Raw genomic sequence first — 14,813 nt, 5'->3', positions numbered from 1 at the left:
CAGCTAAATTCCTGGCCATTTGCAAATGCGGCTCTAACAAACCCCTTGGTTTTTGTTAACCATTCCTCGGTCCAAACTTTCCGACTAGTGTAACCGGTTTACATCCATGCACGATCACTCATATTGACTTCCTACTGGACACACAACAAATATATACATAATTAAGCAAACCATATCCATCAGTTAATGGAGTTTGTCAGTTTTATTACGTCCATGCAACCTACACGCTAATAGGTAAAGATAGGTCCTAATCCCACCCGAGTATGTGTAGATTGGGTTCGTTTTCCCATGCTCCGCTCCGGATCCGACGCAAAATTTCGGCAACACCTCCCCTCTGTTTTCCTGATACATGTCTCGGCAATAAGCGGAGAGAATGTGTACCCGGAGAACAACAGGGAGGCACTGATGAAATTCTGCATCGGATCCGGAGCTAAGCATATGGGAAAACGAACCCAATCTACACATACTCGGGCTGTCCATGGATAACGTTGGACAATTCGAAAGAATCACGATTAAAAATATGCAAATGCATGCATATTTATAGATGTAACCCTTTCGAACGGGAGACGCATAGTGGTTACGCATACTGATGATTGACACCTATAGCTAGCAAGTTTCATCGGGAGATGTCATTTGTGCTCACCAATGAACGCAAGGGCGGAGCTCGTCGAACACTAGACCCTCGCAGCGACGAAATAACTGCACATTTAAATCCAAAGATGAGTAACATAGCGACCCCCTAACCCGCTAGTCCCCGGGTAAACTAAATAGCAACTACATCGATGCAAGTTACATGAGGCGGTCGGCGTTAAACACTAGATCCACATCCCACAAGTGAAGCCAGCACCCGGCATCCCGCAACAATAGTTCTGGTGGCTGATGACGGTCGAACACCTTGGCGAATTTGTCTGGCAGCCTCTGCGATGAGGATTAAACCCAAGTTTTGAAATTTCAAACAACCAAACCGACTTGAGTCAGTTTGGGTGTTTCAAGTTTAGGGTTCCATCGACACCGAGGAACCCCCTAACCCGCTCGTCCCCGGGCGCCCTCTTTTCCTACTTCTATTTTCATCTTCAACTTCTACTTCTTTTTTTCATCTTATTCTTCTCCTACTACTTATTGTTCTTTTTTCTTCTTCTTCTTCCTCTTTTTTTTCTTCTTTTTTTTCATCTTTCTTGATTATTCTTAAAAACAGGAAAAAAACTAAAAAAACTATAAACTAAATGTAACCTAAAATAAACTAAATTAACCTAAACTAAACTAAATAAACTAAACTAACCTAAACTAAACAAATATAAACTAAATCTAAAAAAACAGAAAAAAAAACTCACCACGATGAAGGGCGGGGCGGCGGTGGGACAGGGCCGTGCGGTGCGGCCGGGCGGCGGCGGCTCGGGACGGGGGCGGGGCGGTGCGGGGCGGCCGGCGACTCGGGACGGGGGCGGCGCGGCCGGGCGGGCGGCGGCGGCGGCTCGTCTGGGCGGCGACGGCTTGGGACGGGCGGGGCGGGGCGGCCGACGACGTGGGTGGCGCGGGGCGGGGGCGGCTCAGGCGCGGCGGGGCGGGCGGGGCCGGCGGCGGCTCGACTAGGCGGGGCGGGCGGCGGCGCGGCCGGGCGGCGGCAGGGGTGAGGGGTCGGGGCGGCTCGGGCAGGAAGAGAGAGGGAATGGACAGATCGGGTGCGGGCGCGGCCCCTTATCTGCTAGGTCACAGCTCTTTGCCGTCTGCCAGCAGACGGCAAAGAGCGTACCTAGTGGGGTGGGGCCGGGGGAAACGGACGAACTAACGGCCATCTTCTTTGCCGTCTGCTGGCGGACGACAAAGATGCTTTGCTGTCAGCCAGCGGACGGCAAAGAAGATGGCCGTTAGTTCGCCCCGGTACGCCCGCCACCCACCCTCTTTGCCGTCTGCTAGCGGACGGCGAAGATATGCTGATGGAAAAGCCATCCTTTGCCGTCCGCTGCCTCTTTGCCGTCAGTTTTCTGGTGGCTGATGGCAAAGCCTTTCTTTGCCGTCCGCTAGCTGACGGCAAAGAAGTGGATTCCAGTAGTTTGAGCGTGGTCTCCTACTGGATTGATACCTTGGTTCTCAAAAACTGAGGGAAATACTTACGCTACTTTACTGCATCACCCTTTTTTCTTCAAGGGAAAACCAACGCAGTGCACAAGAGGTAGCAAAAAGGAAGATGCTAAACCTAGACTCATTAGGTGGGTTCTCTTGTTACGAGAATTTGATTTACATATCACTGATAGAAAAGGAGCTGAAAACCCCGTAGCTGATAATTTGTCTAGGTTAGAAAATATTCTTGATGACCCACTACCTATTGATAATAGTTTTCCTGATGAACAACTAGCTGCAATAAATGTTTCTCACAACACACCTTGGCATGCTGACTACGCTAATTACATTGTTGCTATATACCACCTAGTTTCACATACCAACAAAAGAAAAAAATCTTCTATGATTTAAGACATTACTTTTGGGATGACCCACATCTTTATAAAGAAGGAGTAGATGGTATTATTAGACGTTGTGTACCTGAGCATGAACAGGAACAAATCCTACAGAAATGTCACTCCGAAGCTTATGGAGGACATCATGCGGGAGATAGAACTGCTCACAAGGTATTGCAATCTGGTTTTTATTGACCTACTATCTTCAAAGATGCCCGTAAGTTTGTTTTATCTTGTGATGAATGTCAAAGGATAGGTAATATTGGTAAGCGTCAAGAAATGCCTATGAATTATTCACTTGCCGTTGAACCATTTGATATTTGGGGTTTTGATTATATGGGACCTTTCTCATATTTTGGTTGCTGTTGATTATGTTACTAAGTGGGTAGAAGCTATTCCAACTAGTAGTGCTGATCACAACACTTCCATTAAAATGCTTAAAGAAGTTATTTTCCCAAGGTTTGGAGTCCCTAGATATTTAATGACTGATGGTGGTTCACACTTTATTCATGGTGCTTTCCGTAAAATGCTTGCTAAATATGATGTTAACCATAGAATTGCTTCACCTTATCATCCTCAGTCTAGTGGTCAAGTTGAACTTAACAATAGAGAAATAAAACTAATATTAAAAAAAACTGTCAATAGGTCCCAAAAGAATTGGTCTAAGAATCAGTCTAGTGGTTCACACTTTGGGCTTACAGAACAACTTATAAAAATCCTATGGGTATGTCTCCTTATAAAATGGTTTACGAAAAAGCTTGTCATTTGCCTCTTGAGTTAGAACATAAAAAATATTGGGTAATTAAAGAACTCAATTATGATTTCAAGCTTGCCGGTGAAAAGAGGTTATTTGATATTAGCTCACTAGATGAATGGAGAACCCAAGCTTATGAAAATGCCAAACTATTTAAAGAGAAAGTTAAAAGATGGCATGACAAAAGAATCCAAAAGCGGGAATTAAAAGTTGGAGAATATGTTCTTTTGTACAACTCCCGTTTTAGATTCTTTGCAGGAAAACTTCTTTCCAAATGGGAAGGACCTTATATTATCGAAGAGGTTTATCTTTCTGGAGCCATTAAGATCAATAATGCCGAAGGTACAAACCCGAAGGTGGTCAATGGACAAAGAATCAAACATTATATCTCAGGTACGCATATTAATGTTGAAAGCAATGTTATTCAAACCATGAGACCAGAGGAACACATAAAAGAAACCTTCCAGAACACTCCAGAATCCTGAAAAAGAGGAGGTACATGATAGGTAAGTAAAAGGACTCCGAAAAATCCGCAAAAATATTTTCTGTCAGTTTTGGAATATAACAAAAATTAGGAAAATAAGAAACAATCAGGAAGAAAACCGAGGAGGGCACGATAACCAGGGCACGTTTGTCTTGCCTGGCGCGGCCAGGTGGGTTGTGCCCACCTCGGGAACCTTCCCGACTCTGTTTTCCTCCTGTTTGCTTGTTTCCCAAGATAAAAAATCTTGAGAAATCTTCTGTTCTTGTTTCTTGTTGTGTTTCTGTCAGATCTGTCAAGCCAGGCATCATGTCTTCTCCTCCTCCAAAAATGTAAAAGAAGATGCTTGCCTGATGACGATGGAACTGAAAAGAGAAGGACCAAAAGAAGCCACCAAGGAGGACAAGGGCAAGGAAGCTGCGGGAGATCAAGGTCAAGCAAGAGGGCAGGCCATGCTAATAGAGGAAGAAGAAGACATCCTTCAACCATATTACAACCATCTCACCCCTACTGAAATTGAAGCTTTTAGGGCCTTTGAAACGGCTCGTGTTCAGAATAAATATCTCACTCATGAAAATATTCTGTTGCAAGAGCAAATCATTGCCTCCGGAGCATCATTCGTCGATTGGAGTACCTATTGAGCCTGAAGTGTGACACTACTACTTCAACACCACCACCACCTCCTTCCTCACCACCAAAGGAAACTTGAGTACATGGTATGGGCACTCCCCTTGGCTTTTGCCAATCTTGGGGGAGATGCCCCGGTATCGTATCCCCATTACTTTCATTACCTTTACCTATTTTTAGTTTGGTCTTTAGTTATCTCATGAATTAGTTGAATAAAAGTTTAGCATGGTTTATTTCCGAGTCTTAGTTTCGTGATCCATCTTTCTATGTAATCGAGTGAAAGTTATATAATAAAGTTTAGTTCGAGTTTTGCTTATTCACTTTTATGTTTCAATCAAAATAAAAGAAACAATGAAAAACATCATATGCTAATCTTATGTTAAGTAACGACATCACATAAAGAAAAGTACAAGTGGTAAAATTTGTTGAAAGTTGACAAACGCATCATTGGTCAATGATGCAATGCATGAAATAATTAATAAGGGAAGATAAGATTTACATGCAAATACACTATCTTGGACATCTTTTATGATTGTGAGCCCTCATCGAAATATTATATGCCAAAATTGTTGACGTTGGACAAGGAAGACAACGTAATGATTTATGTCTGTTCATATTCACATAGAAGTTAAATTGTCATAGATCCTTCAACATGTGGTGCTTCCTCAATATCTTTGCTAGCCAAAAATCCGCACTAAGTAGAGATACTGCTTGTGCATCCAAAAACCTTAAACCCAAAATCTTGTTTTGAGAGTCCACCTTACCTACCTATGGATTGAGTAATATCCTTCAAGTAAGTTGTCATCGGTGCAAACGGGCAATAAAAAATTTCTTCAAAATGTCTTGGATCATTTAGTGTAAGAGAAAATTGAGCGTTGTACGAACTGGTGATGGAAAAGTAATAAAAGCAACGGGCTGCATAATAAAGGTTGCTATCATAAGGGGCAATGTAACGTGACGTTCTTTTGCACTAAGAGATCGAGCATACAAACGAATAAGCGCATGACAACCTCTGCTTCCCTCTGCGAAGGGCCTATCTTTTACTTTATGTATTTACTTTTCATGCAAGAGACAAAGTATTATCCTCTATTCATTTTTATTTTCTCTTTTTGCAAGCATCATGTGGTGGGTGAAAGATGTAGGCACATATATCCAGTTGGATATGAGTGAGCATGAGTTATTGTTGTTGACATCACCCTTGAGGTGAATAAGTTGGGAGGCGAAACTTTAAGCCTCTATCTTTCTATGTGTCCGGTTGAAACTTTTTACTCATGTGTATATGGTGAGTGTTAGCAATCATAGAACATTAAATGATGGTTGAGTATGTGGACTTGCCAAAAGGCTCCGATGCAAGACCCTTCCTGAAAAGATGATGAATTGTAGTTGCAAAGCTGACTGAGAACATAGTTTGTTGGTTTTCAATAGAGTTTATGCTTTTACTTTGATGTTGTGATGAATTTTTACTTATTCATGAGATGTTATATGATAAAGTTATGTGATAATGTTTATGATAAAGCTTGTTGCTGTTATAATAATAAGCATGATGCTACTATGTTCGTATTTTGTTTTTATCGACACCTCTCTCTCTCTAAGCATGAGGGCATGTTTTTCGATATCGGTTTTTCGCTTGAGGACAAGCGAGGTCTAAGCTTGGGGGAGTTGATACGTCCATTTTGCATCATGTTTTTCTACTGCTATTTATAAGTTTTTTATGCATAATAATGCTTTATGGAGTAATTCTAATGCCTTTTCTCTCATAATATGCAAGGTTTACACAAAGAGGGAGAATACCGGCAGCTGGAATTCTGGACCTGAATTTTCGATATCGGTTTTTCGCTTGAGGACAAGCGAGGTCTAAGCTTGGGGGAGTTGATACGTCCATTTTGCATCATGTTTTTCTACTGTTATTTATAAGTTTTTTATGCATAATAATGCTTTATGGAGTAATTCTAATGCCTTTTCTCTCATAATATGCAAGGTTTACACAAAGAGGGAGAATACCGGCAGCTGGAATTCTGGACCTAAAAAAGCTACATCAGAGATACCTATTATGCACATCTCCAAATGAGCTAAAAATTTACGGATAATTATTTTGGAATATATAAAAATACTGGAGCAAATAACTACCGGAGGGGGGCACCTGGTGACCACAAGACACCAGGGTGCACCAGGCCCCCCCAGGCGCGCCCTAGTGAGTTGTGGTCAGCCCAGCCCACATCCGGTGCCCATCTTCTAGTATATAGGTCATTTTGACCTAGAAATAATAAGGGGAGGAATTTCGGGACGTAGCACCGCCGTCTCGAGGCGGAACTTGGGCAGGAGCACTTTTGCCCTCCGGCGGAGTGATTCCGCCAGGGAAACTTCCCTCCCGAAGGGGGAAATCGAAGCCATCATCATCACCAACAACCCTCTCATCTTTGGGAGGGAAATTTCCATCAACATCTTCAACATCACCATCTCCTCTCACACTCTAGTTCATCTCTTGTGTTCAATCTTTGTACCGGAACCTCAGATTGGTACCTATGGGTGACTAGTAGTGTTGATTACATCTTGTAGTTGATTACTATATGGTTTATTTGCTAGAAGATTATATGTTCAGATCCATTATGCTATTTAATACCCCTCTGATCCTGAGCATGATTATCATTTGTGAGTAGTTACTTTTGTTCTTGAGGTCACGGGAGAAATCATGTTGCAAGTACTCATGTGAATTTGATATGTGTTCGATATTTTGATGATATGTATGTTGTGATTCCCTTAGTGGTGTCATGTGAACGTCGACTACATGGCACTTCACCATCTTTGGGCCTAAGGGAATGCATTGTGGAGTAGTTATTAGATGATAGGTTGCTAGAGTGATAGAAGCTTAAACCCTAATTTATGTGCTACTTCGTAAGGGACCCATATGGATCCAATTGTTTAATGCTATGGTTAGATTTTATCTTAATACTTTTCTCGTAGTTGCAGATGCTTGCGAGGGGGTTAATCATAAATGGGTGTTTTGTTCAAGTAAGAACAATACCCAAGCACTGGTCCACCCACATATCAAATTATCAAAGTAGCAAACACAAATCAAACCAACATGATGGAAGTGACTAGATGAAATTCCCTTGTGCCCTCAAGAACACTTTGCTTATTGCTCCCTCCATTCTAGAATATAAGGTGTATTGGTTTTTGTGCAACTCAACCATTTGAATGTTTGACCAAGATTATAGAATAAAATAACATCTACAATACCTAATAGGTAAAATATGAAACTACTTTTCATTATGGATCAAATGATATAAATTTCATATTGTGGATATTGATACATTTTTCTAGAAATTCGGTCAAACATGCACTCTTTTGACTTCTGAAAAAACAAATACACAAATACACCTTATATAAAGGAATTGGGGAGTATAAGAGACCGTTTTGGCATGTCCTTTGCCACAAAAGGATTGGGCTACCTTGTTGCACTTTATTTACCGTTACCGTTACTTGTCCGTTACAAATTATCTTGCTACCAAACTACGTGTTACCGACTATTTCAGTGCTTGCAGAAATTACCTTGATGAAAACCACTTGTCATTTTCTTCTACTCCTCGTTGGGTTAGACACTCTTACATATCGAAAGGACTATGATTGATCCCCTATACTTGTGGGTCATCAATGCTCAACGACATATTTGATGGGAGTGGCGAGTTTATCGGCGCAGTGAGGGGGACTCTTGGCCTTTCGCGGGCCTATAAGAGTAAAAGGGAGGACAACACAACTGACCACGCTCCCATTTCCCTATCTACTGCTTCGTCTCTCTCCAGCGCAGATCCGATCTCGCATCCTTTTCCTCCAGCGAGTCCATCCTCCCTCACTAGCCATGGCCGAGACCCTCAAAGGGCACTGGGGTGGTTTCATCGTAACAGACACTATCCAGGAGCTGCCCAGTGCAGGGTACCTGACCACTGATGTCACCGCCCGCGCTCCCGCCGCTGGCCAGCAAGTGCCCGCTCCCAACGCTAGGGAGCGGGTAGTTTTCGTCCCCCACCTCGTCCGAGGGCTGGGGTTCCCGTTGCACCCTTTTGTGCGTGGGGTGATGTTCTACTACAAGCTGGATTTTCATCATCTGGCCCCAAACTCCATCCTTCACTTCGCCTGCTTCATCACGGTCTGCGAGGCTTTCTTTCGCTGCAAGCCACACTTCAGCCTATGGCTGAAGATCTTTGGAATCAAGCCGAAGTCTAGTGGCTCCGATCTCGCGGAGTGCGGAGGGGCCATGATTAGCAAGAACCAGGGGGCTGAGTGGTTCAAAGGCACCTTCATCGAAACAGTGAAGGAGTGGCAGTGGGAGTGGTTCTACATCACCGAACCGCTCGCCCCTGGCCAGCCAGAGGTCCCAGCCTTCTCGACCGGGCCTCCAAAGAAGCTCAAGTCCTGGAGGGAGAAGGGCGTCGCTTGGGGGGACCCGAAGGAGGTGGAGGCCCTCGTCAAAAGGGTCAAATGGTGGTCCACCATGGGGAAGATCGAGCTTGCCAACGTCATCAACGTCATGCTCAACCGTCGCATGCTCCCCCTCCAACTTCGGGTTGCCCCGATGTGGGCACAAAAGCCCGAGGACATGGGTCCCGTCACCGCCTTGTTCCGCTCCACCTTGGCCGCCATGTGGACTAAGCTCATGAAGCTGGCCAAGGACAAGATCCCCGAGGAGGGAGCGGACCTCGGCTTTGAGCATGGCTACGACGCCCCCAGTAAATGTTCGAAGACACGTACCCGAACTCTTCGCCTTTTATACTGACGGATAGATTTTGGCGATTCCTACGCTTAACCTCTGCAAAAGTAGTTGGCCTGGGCGCAAGAAGTGCGATGCCCAGCTCCACTGCCAGAGGAGCCGCCGACCCCGCTGCTCAAAGTGCTCCTCGCCAGGGAGCCGCACGTGGTGGCCCCCAAAGGGAAGAAGTCCCTAAAGGGTAGAGCCAGTGCTCGGGTTCGGGAGACCTCGGTCACCAGGTCAGAAGAGACCCATGCCTCCGCTGCTCATGACGGTGACGCGGTGACGTTGAGGAGATCCCTCCCCCGAAAGGGAAGAGGGCAGCGTCAGAGGACGCCAAGCTCGGCATGCAGCCCAAGGGCTCAAAGAGGCCGAGGAGAACCTCGGCTAGGACCGCCGGCAAGTTTCCAGAAAGAGTCAAGCTCTCCGACGACTCAGAAGAAGACCTCCTCGCAATGGGAAGGAAGAAACCGGTGCCTCGAGGGTAAGCCGTCGTTTTTATACCTTGTCTTTTTATCTGACAAGTTCTTTTGGCAAAGAAGGACTCACAAAGTATCTTTTCTTACGCAGTCCGCCAAAGGTGATCCCCAGCGGTTCCTCGAGCGGGTTGGCATCCGCTAGCGGGACTCTGGAGCCCGCCATTCCTCCCCCAGCGCATGATGCGCTAGGGGAGGCGACATCCACCCTGGCCCCCAATGTTGACACGATGAGGGTCGAGGAGGCGGCCGTCATGGCCGAGGTCGACACCTCGGCGCAACAAGATCCGGCGGAGAGGCACCCCGAGGTCATCGAAGAGGGCCTGGGCCAGCCATCAGTCCATCCGATATCTGCTTCAGCTCCGCCACCGCTGGTGGAGGCTATCCGGGCCAGCACCTCGGCGCCTGGATCCAAGGTCGTCCGTCCTCCCCTGCCAACTGCCCAAGGACGGGCTGGCGCGGGGTGGACCAAGGAAATGGAGGAGACCCTGAAGGGCTCTTCTATTAAGGAAGAGCACCGTGACTTGATAGGTGCAACGTTGCAGGATTTCCGGTCCACAGGGGCCGGCCTACATGAGGTTTTTAAGAACCTTGTAACGAGCTTCGAGGTATGCTTCTATCCTTATACCAAGTTTAATTTGTTCATTTGAGCTTATAGGTTTATGTTGTTGTCCGAGGACATAATGCCGTAAACTTCCAAACGTCTTAGTGAGTGAGTAGCCCCCAACCCCAAAGTTGGTTTCAAGAAACCGGCATTGGGGTTGTGAAAAAATTATAGGAACCTGTTATGCAGCCCCCAGGGCACCGCTTTAAGGCAGCCGTCCCGGTACTTCAACTTTTGCCTTTGTAACAAGGATTTTTTTCTATCAAGTTTCGACCTTGGTTCCGGACTTCGTCTCCGAGGATATTGCGGATATGAACCGGAAGCTCGACGACATCTTGGAGGGGTATTGGGGGTGTCCACCATGTAGACATCGTAAGTAGATGTAGCAGTCCTCCTGCCTGTGTTTACCAGGGTCGAGGTGTCCTCTGCGGTGCCATCAACGTCTTCATCCATGTCCGTGGCCTCACGGTAGTCTAATTAGTCGGTTAAATCATCGACCGTGGCGACTAGGTGAGTGTTGGGTGGGATGTAAATTTCCCGATCGTCGGCTTTAAGTCCGACCTGATCATAGATCGAAGTCTTGTCGTCCGAGATGGACATGCCCTGGATACGGTCAAGCATCTCATTAAGGTGAGACAGCTCTTCCGGATTCATTACAGGGTTGTAAGAGGGGCTGACTCAAAGTATGCCCGACCGGTAACTTGACGTGTCTTCGGCGCGAAGGGGGTCCGGGAGTGATTCGGGTTTTGCACCGAGGTCAGGCCCAACCCTGACGTGATTCCCGAAGTGGGGGCCGGATCTACATTCGGGCCGGAGATTCGAAGCGCATTGGCTGAAGTAGTCTCGTCGGGGGTCTCTAACGACGCCGACGGAGATCGATTCCGGGGTCGAGCCCCCGACGCTGGATGGGTTCTCAATTCGGTCGGAGGCCCATCCCGACAGGACGAGCTCACCACGGGAATCCGCAGTGTACTCGAGGCCGCCAAAGGTCATGATCGGACCTGGGGCGTAGTTCTCGACCGAGGTCAGATAGCCTGTCGAGTCGACGCAAAAGACCATGCTGCTGAACACGAAAGGCTGGCCGGGGGCGAAAACGCTCCCGAGGCCATTGGGGCAGTTGATCTGCAGGTGAGCCATCGATCCTTTTGGTGATCGCGCAGCGAAACTCTCAATGAAAGCACCAGTGTCAGTGTCAAAGCTGGCAGACCTTGGGGTAGGAGGTCCCGAGCTATGGATCTTGGGTCGAGGGTAACATGAACGAAGGAGACGATGTTTACCCAGGTTCGGGCCCTCTTGATGGAGGTAAAACCCTACGTCATGCTCTTATTTTATATTGATGAAGATGTATCAAGTACATAGTTGATTTAACTCGAGATCGTAATGTGCGATCTAATTGTAGGGCCAGGCGAATGATTTTGTGTTGATGTCCCCTCTACGGGCTAAACCCTATGGCTTATATACACGCCAGGGAGGGTATCTAGGGTTACAAGGTCGGCAACTAGGAGCTAGGCGGCGGCAGAGATTTTGGAGTACACGTCAAGTCTTCGGGAGAGAGAGTCTTGATCACGCCTCCTGCGTACGGCCTCCGGAGTCCACCTTGACCACGAATGAGGACTTGTCGGCCCATCCCGAGGAGAATGGGCCGACTTGGTTAGTACTGCCTTATCCAGAACACCGTCACCGGGCGTTTGAGGCGCTCGCCTAGACCGCTAAATATGACCGGTCAGTGATCGGGCCGTCCGTCCGCGTGTTTGAGGTGGGTTTAGGACGCCAGGCTATAGATGCTCTTAAGCAGGAAAGACTGTCTTATGCATGGGGTAGTCGTGATTGTATTTGGGCCATTTCGGCCACCCGCTGCGCATACCACATCCGAGTCTAGAGCTCCGACAGCTGCGGCTCCCACCCGACGACAGAGGTTGCGCACGAACTCCGGGTGTCCATTTGACTCCGGTCTCCGCCCGTGATGGCATCGGAGACCAGCAAAATGCCCGCGCGACACGGCCGTGGCCCACACTCCCAGTCTCATCAAGATCTAAAAAGCTCGCACTCAGCGCACAAAGGGCACAAACACGCATGCGCGCAGCGCTCGGCATGCCGAGCTCACCCTGCTTTTGCTCCTCCTCAACGAAAACGAACGAAACAAATGCAACATGAACACCCCAACAATCAACCAAGAGATCAACAAGAGACTGAGAGCAAGTACATTTCGTTACAGCAGAAGCGGCTCGATCGATCGACAATCCGCCATCACAACCGGAAGAGCTTCTTGCACGCCTTGAGGATGTTGTGGTTGCCTCTCTTCTTCTTCGTCTTGGCCTCCTCCTTCGCCTGACCTTCCTCTCGCTGCGCCTCCTTCTTCGTCTCGTGCTCCTTCTCCACGCCGCGCTCCTCCTCCGCCGCCGCATTGTGGTCGTCGCCGTGGTCGCTGTCCCCCTCCATGTCGTGGATCCTCCAGTAGTGCCCGTCGCCCTTGCCGGGAGCCGCCGGGTGCCTCCGCATGGAGAAGGCCCTCCTCATGGCGCCCGGCAGGGCGCCCCGGGCCCTGTCGCCGGACCTGCTGCAGAGCCTCTGGGAGCCGGTGGAGAAGGTCCTCGCCAGGGTGACCGCCCCGATGGCCAGCCCTTCCCACGCGTTGGTCTCCTTGGTGTGGGTCAGCTCCAGCGATCGCCTGGCCCGGGCGCCCCTGGTCGCCACCGCCACCGCCACCGGCGGGGGCGAGGAGGCGAGGTTGGAGTAGCCATTCATCTCGAGCAAATGGATCTAGCTTCCTGTTTCCGCGAAATGGAGCTGGTAATCAAGGAGTCTTTGTGGGCAGGTGCTGCTAATCGGCACAAGGACAAGATCATGGACAAGTGAGAGTTGGTGAACCCCGTGAGAGCATCCAAGATTTGGCCGGAGATTTATATTCACCTCCTGTCTCCTGCACACCACTTATATACAGCCTCGGCGCTTTGTTTATGCAAACCACTAGCACGGTTAGTTTTTCAGCTCGATCGTTGGCCTGGTAAACAGGTCGGTGCAGGGGGGTTAATTACGGGTGGCGTCTACGAGGGTGTGTCATGTGCTCGGTTTTTAGTGCGTGGGTTAGAGCGCGGCGCGCAGCGCTGGCTCCAGCAGCCGTGCTAAAATGCAGCGCGGGCCGCTCCAGCAGGGCGCAAAAAATGCAGCGCGCGTGCTCATTCTACAACATTTTTTACATCGGAAGCATAGATAAAAAAGATAGATTGCATAGATAAAAAACGATACAAAGGTATTTTACATCGGTGCAACTAGATAGATAGTTCGAAAGCATAGATAGATAAAACTACGGTGCAACTAGATAGAAACTACTACGGCATACATAGATAGAAACTACTCCAAGTCGCTACCATCATCACCATCATCATCCTCGTCGGTGTCGTCCGAGGTATCGAGCCACATGTCCAACCAACGTTCATCGTCTGCCGTGAAGATCGACCTCCCACCTGCTGCAACGATATCGGACTGCACATTCGCCAATGCCTTCCGCCGACGCCGGTCCGCCCGCTTCGCGCGGCGCCCTGCCGTCATCTCCGCCCAGTAGGCACTCTCGTCGGCGACGTCCTCCGGGTGGCGACGGCGCCACTCCGCCATGGCTCGCTCGTCTTCCTCGGCGATGAGGAGGCGGCGCTGCCGCCGAGCTTGGTCGGCACGGTCCATGTCGGTGATGAGACGCGGCGGAGGGGCGACGCGCTGCGCCTCCTCGCGCGTGAAGACGTCCCGGAAGTTCATTTGCGACCGGGGCATCTCCAAGCGCCACGCCGCCGCGTTGTACGCGCGGGTCGCCTCGTGCGCGCTCCGGAACGACCCAAGGCCGAGCCGGACGTCGCCGGACCGAATCTCGGCGGAGTACCAGCCGTTGGGGCGCTCGCGGACGCCGCGGTAACCCGAAGAACCCCGGCGGCGCGGCGGCATGGTGGCGCAGTGGTGGCGCGAAAAGCGGCGAAGCAGCGAGGTGGCGAAACAGCGAGGTTGCGAGGGGAGGGCGCGTGGCTGTGTTCTGTGCGCGTGGCGAGCGCGGGATTTTATAGACGCACGCGAAGCGGCGCACCAAATCTACCGCGCCGCGTGCCGCTTTCTCCCGCGCGCGCAAACACTTCCCGTGCGCGATAAGTTCTCGCCACCGCTGGAGCGCGCGGAACCAGCCGGCGCGCGCTAAAACCAAACTTTATCGTGCGGGCGCCTTTTGCCGCGACTGTCGGAGATGCTCGAAGGGAGATGTCTGTTGGAAGATGAAGCACGGTGCTCGACTGCTCGTCTTCGACGTCGATTTTGTATGCCGCGGCCACGTGATTCCAACGGTTTTATAATGGCCTCTGTTCCTAGTGTCTTTGACTTGAGGGGGCCTTAGCTTAGGCGGTGTGGTTAAGTCAGGGTCTACCAGCGGATCGATGTGCTAATGTCCCGTTCGTTGAAAATTACTGCAGTGCTCACGGTGAGGGAAGACATCAGGTCAAATCGAATCGACTGCGGAGTGGAAGTCGGGGCGCATGTGGACCTTGTCGGGCAGATTTTCAGCTACGTACTACCAGCTTTACCACGGAGTTTGACAAGACTTCGTGTTGTCGATGTGGGTAAAGGAGTTGTGAAGGTGATAGAACGCTCAAAGAAGAAAAGAATGGCGTTGATTAACTTTTTTCCCTCTAATTAAAGAAT

At 49.0% G+C, this 14,813-nt stretch overlaps 1 protein-coding gene across 1 annotated transcript; it reads right to left on the bottom strand.

Moving 5' to 3' along the window:
* Positions 1-12,283: 12,283 nt before the first annotated feature.
* Positions 12,284-13,090, bottom strand: LOC123170125 (uncharacterized). The gene has a single exon (XM_044587968.1). It carries the CDS (start codon positions 12,882-12,884, stop codon positions 12,387-12,389), a length of 498 nt encoding a protein of 165 aa, XP_044443903.1. The 5' UTR covers positions 12,885-13,090; the 3' UTR covers positions 12,284-12,386.
* Positions 13,091-14,813: the final 1,723 nt, after the last annotated feature.

This window comes from Triticum aestivum, chromosome 1D, assembly GCF_018294505.1.
Source record: "Triticum aestivum cultivar Chinese Spring chromosome 1D, IWGSC CS RefSeq v2.1, whole genome shotgun sequence".
NCBI lineage: Eukaryota > Viridiplantae > Streptophyta > Magnoliopsida > Poales > Poaceae > Triticum > Triticum aestivum.
The sequence above is the reverse complement of the archived record's forward strand: the minus strand, read 5'-3'. Positions and strand labels throughout refer to the sequence as shown.

What these genes read in the sequence shown, in the direction of transcription:
- LOC123170125 (XM_044587968.1), bottom strand. Translation starts at nt 12,884, where the DNA reads ATGAATGGCTACTCCAACCTCGCCTCCTCGCCCCCGCCGGTGGCGGTG.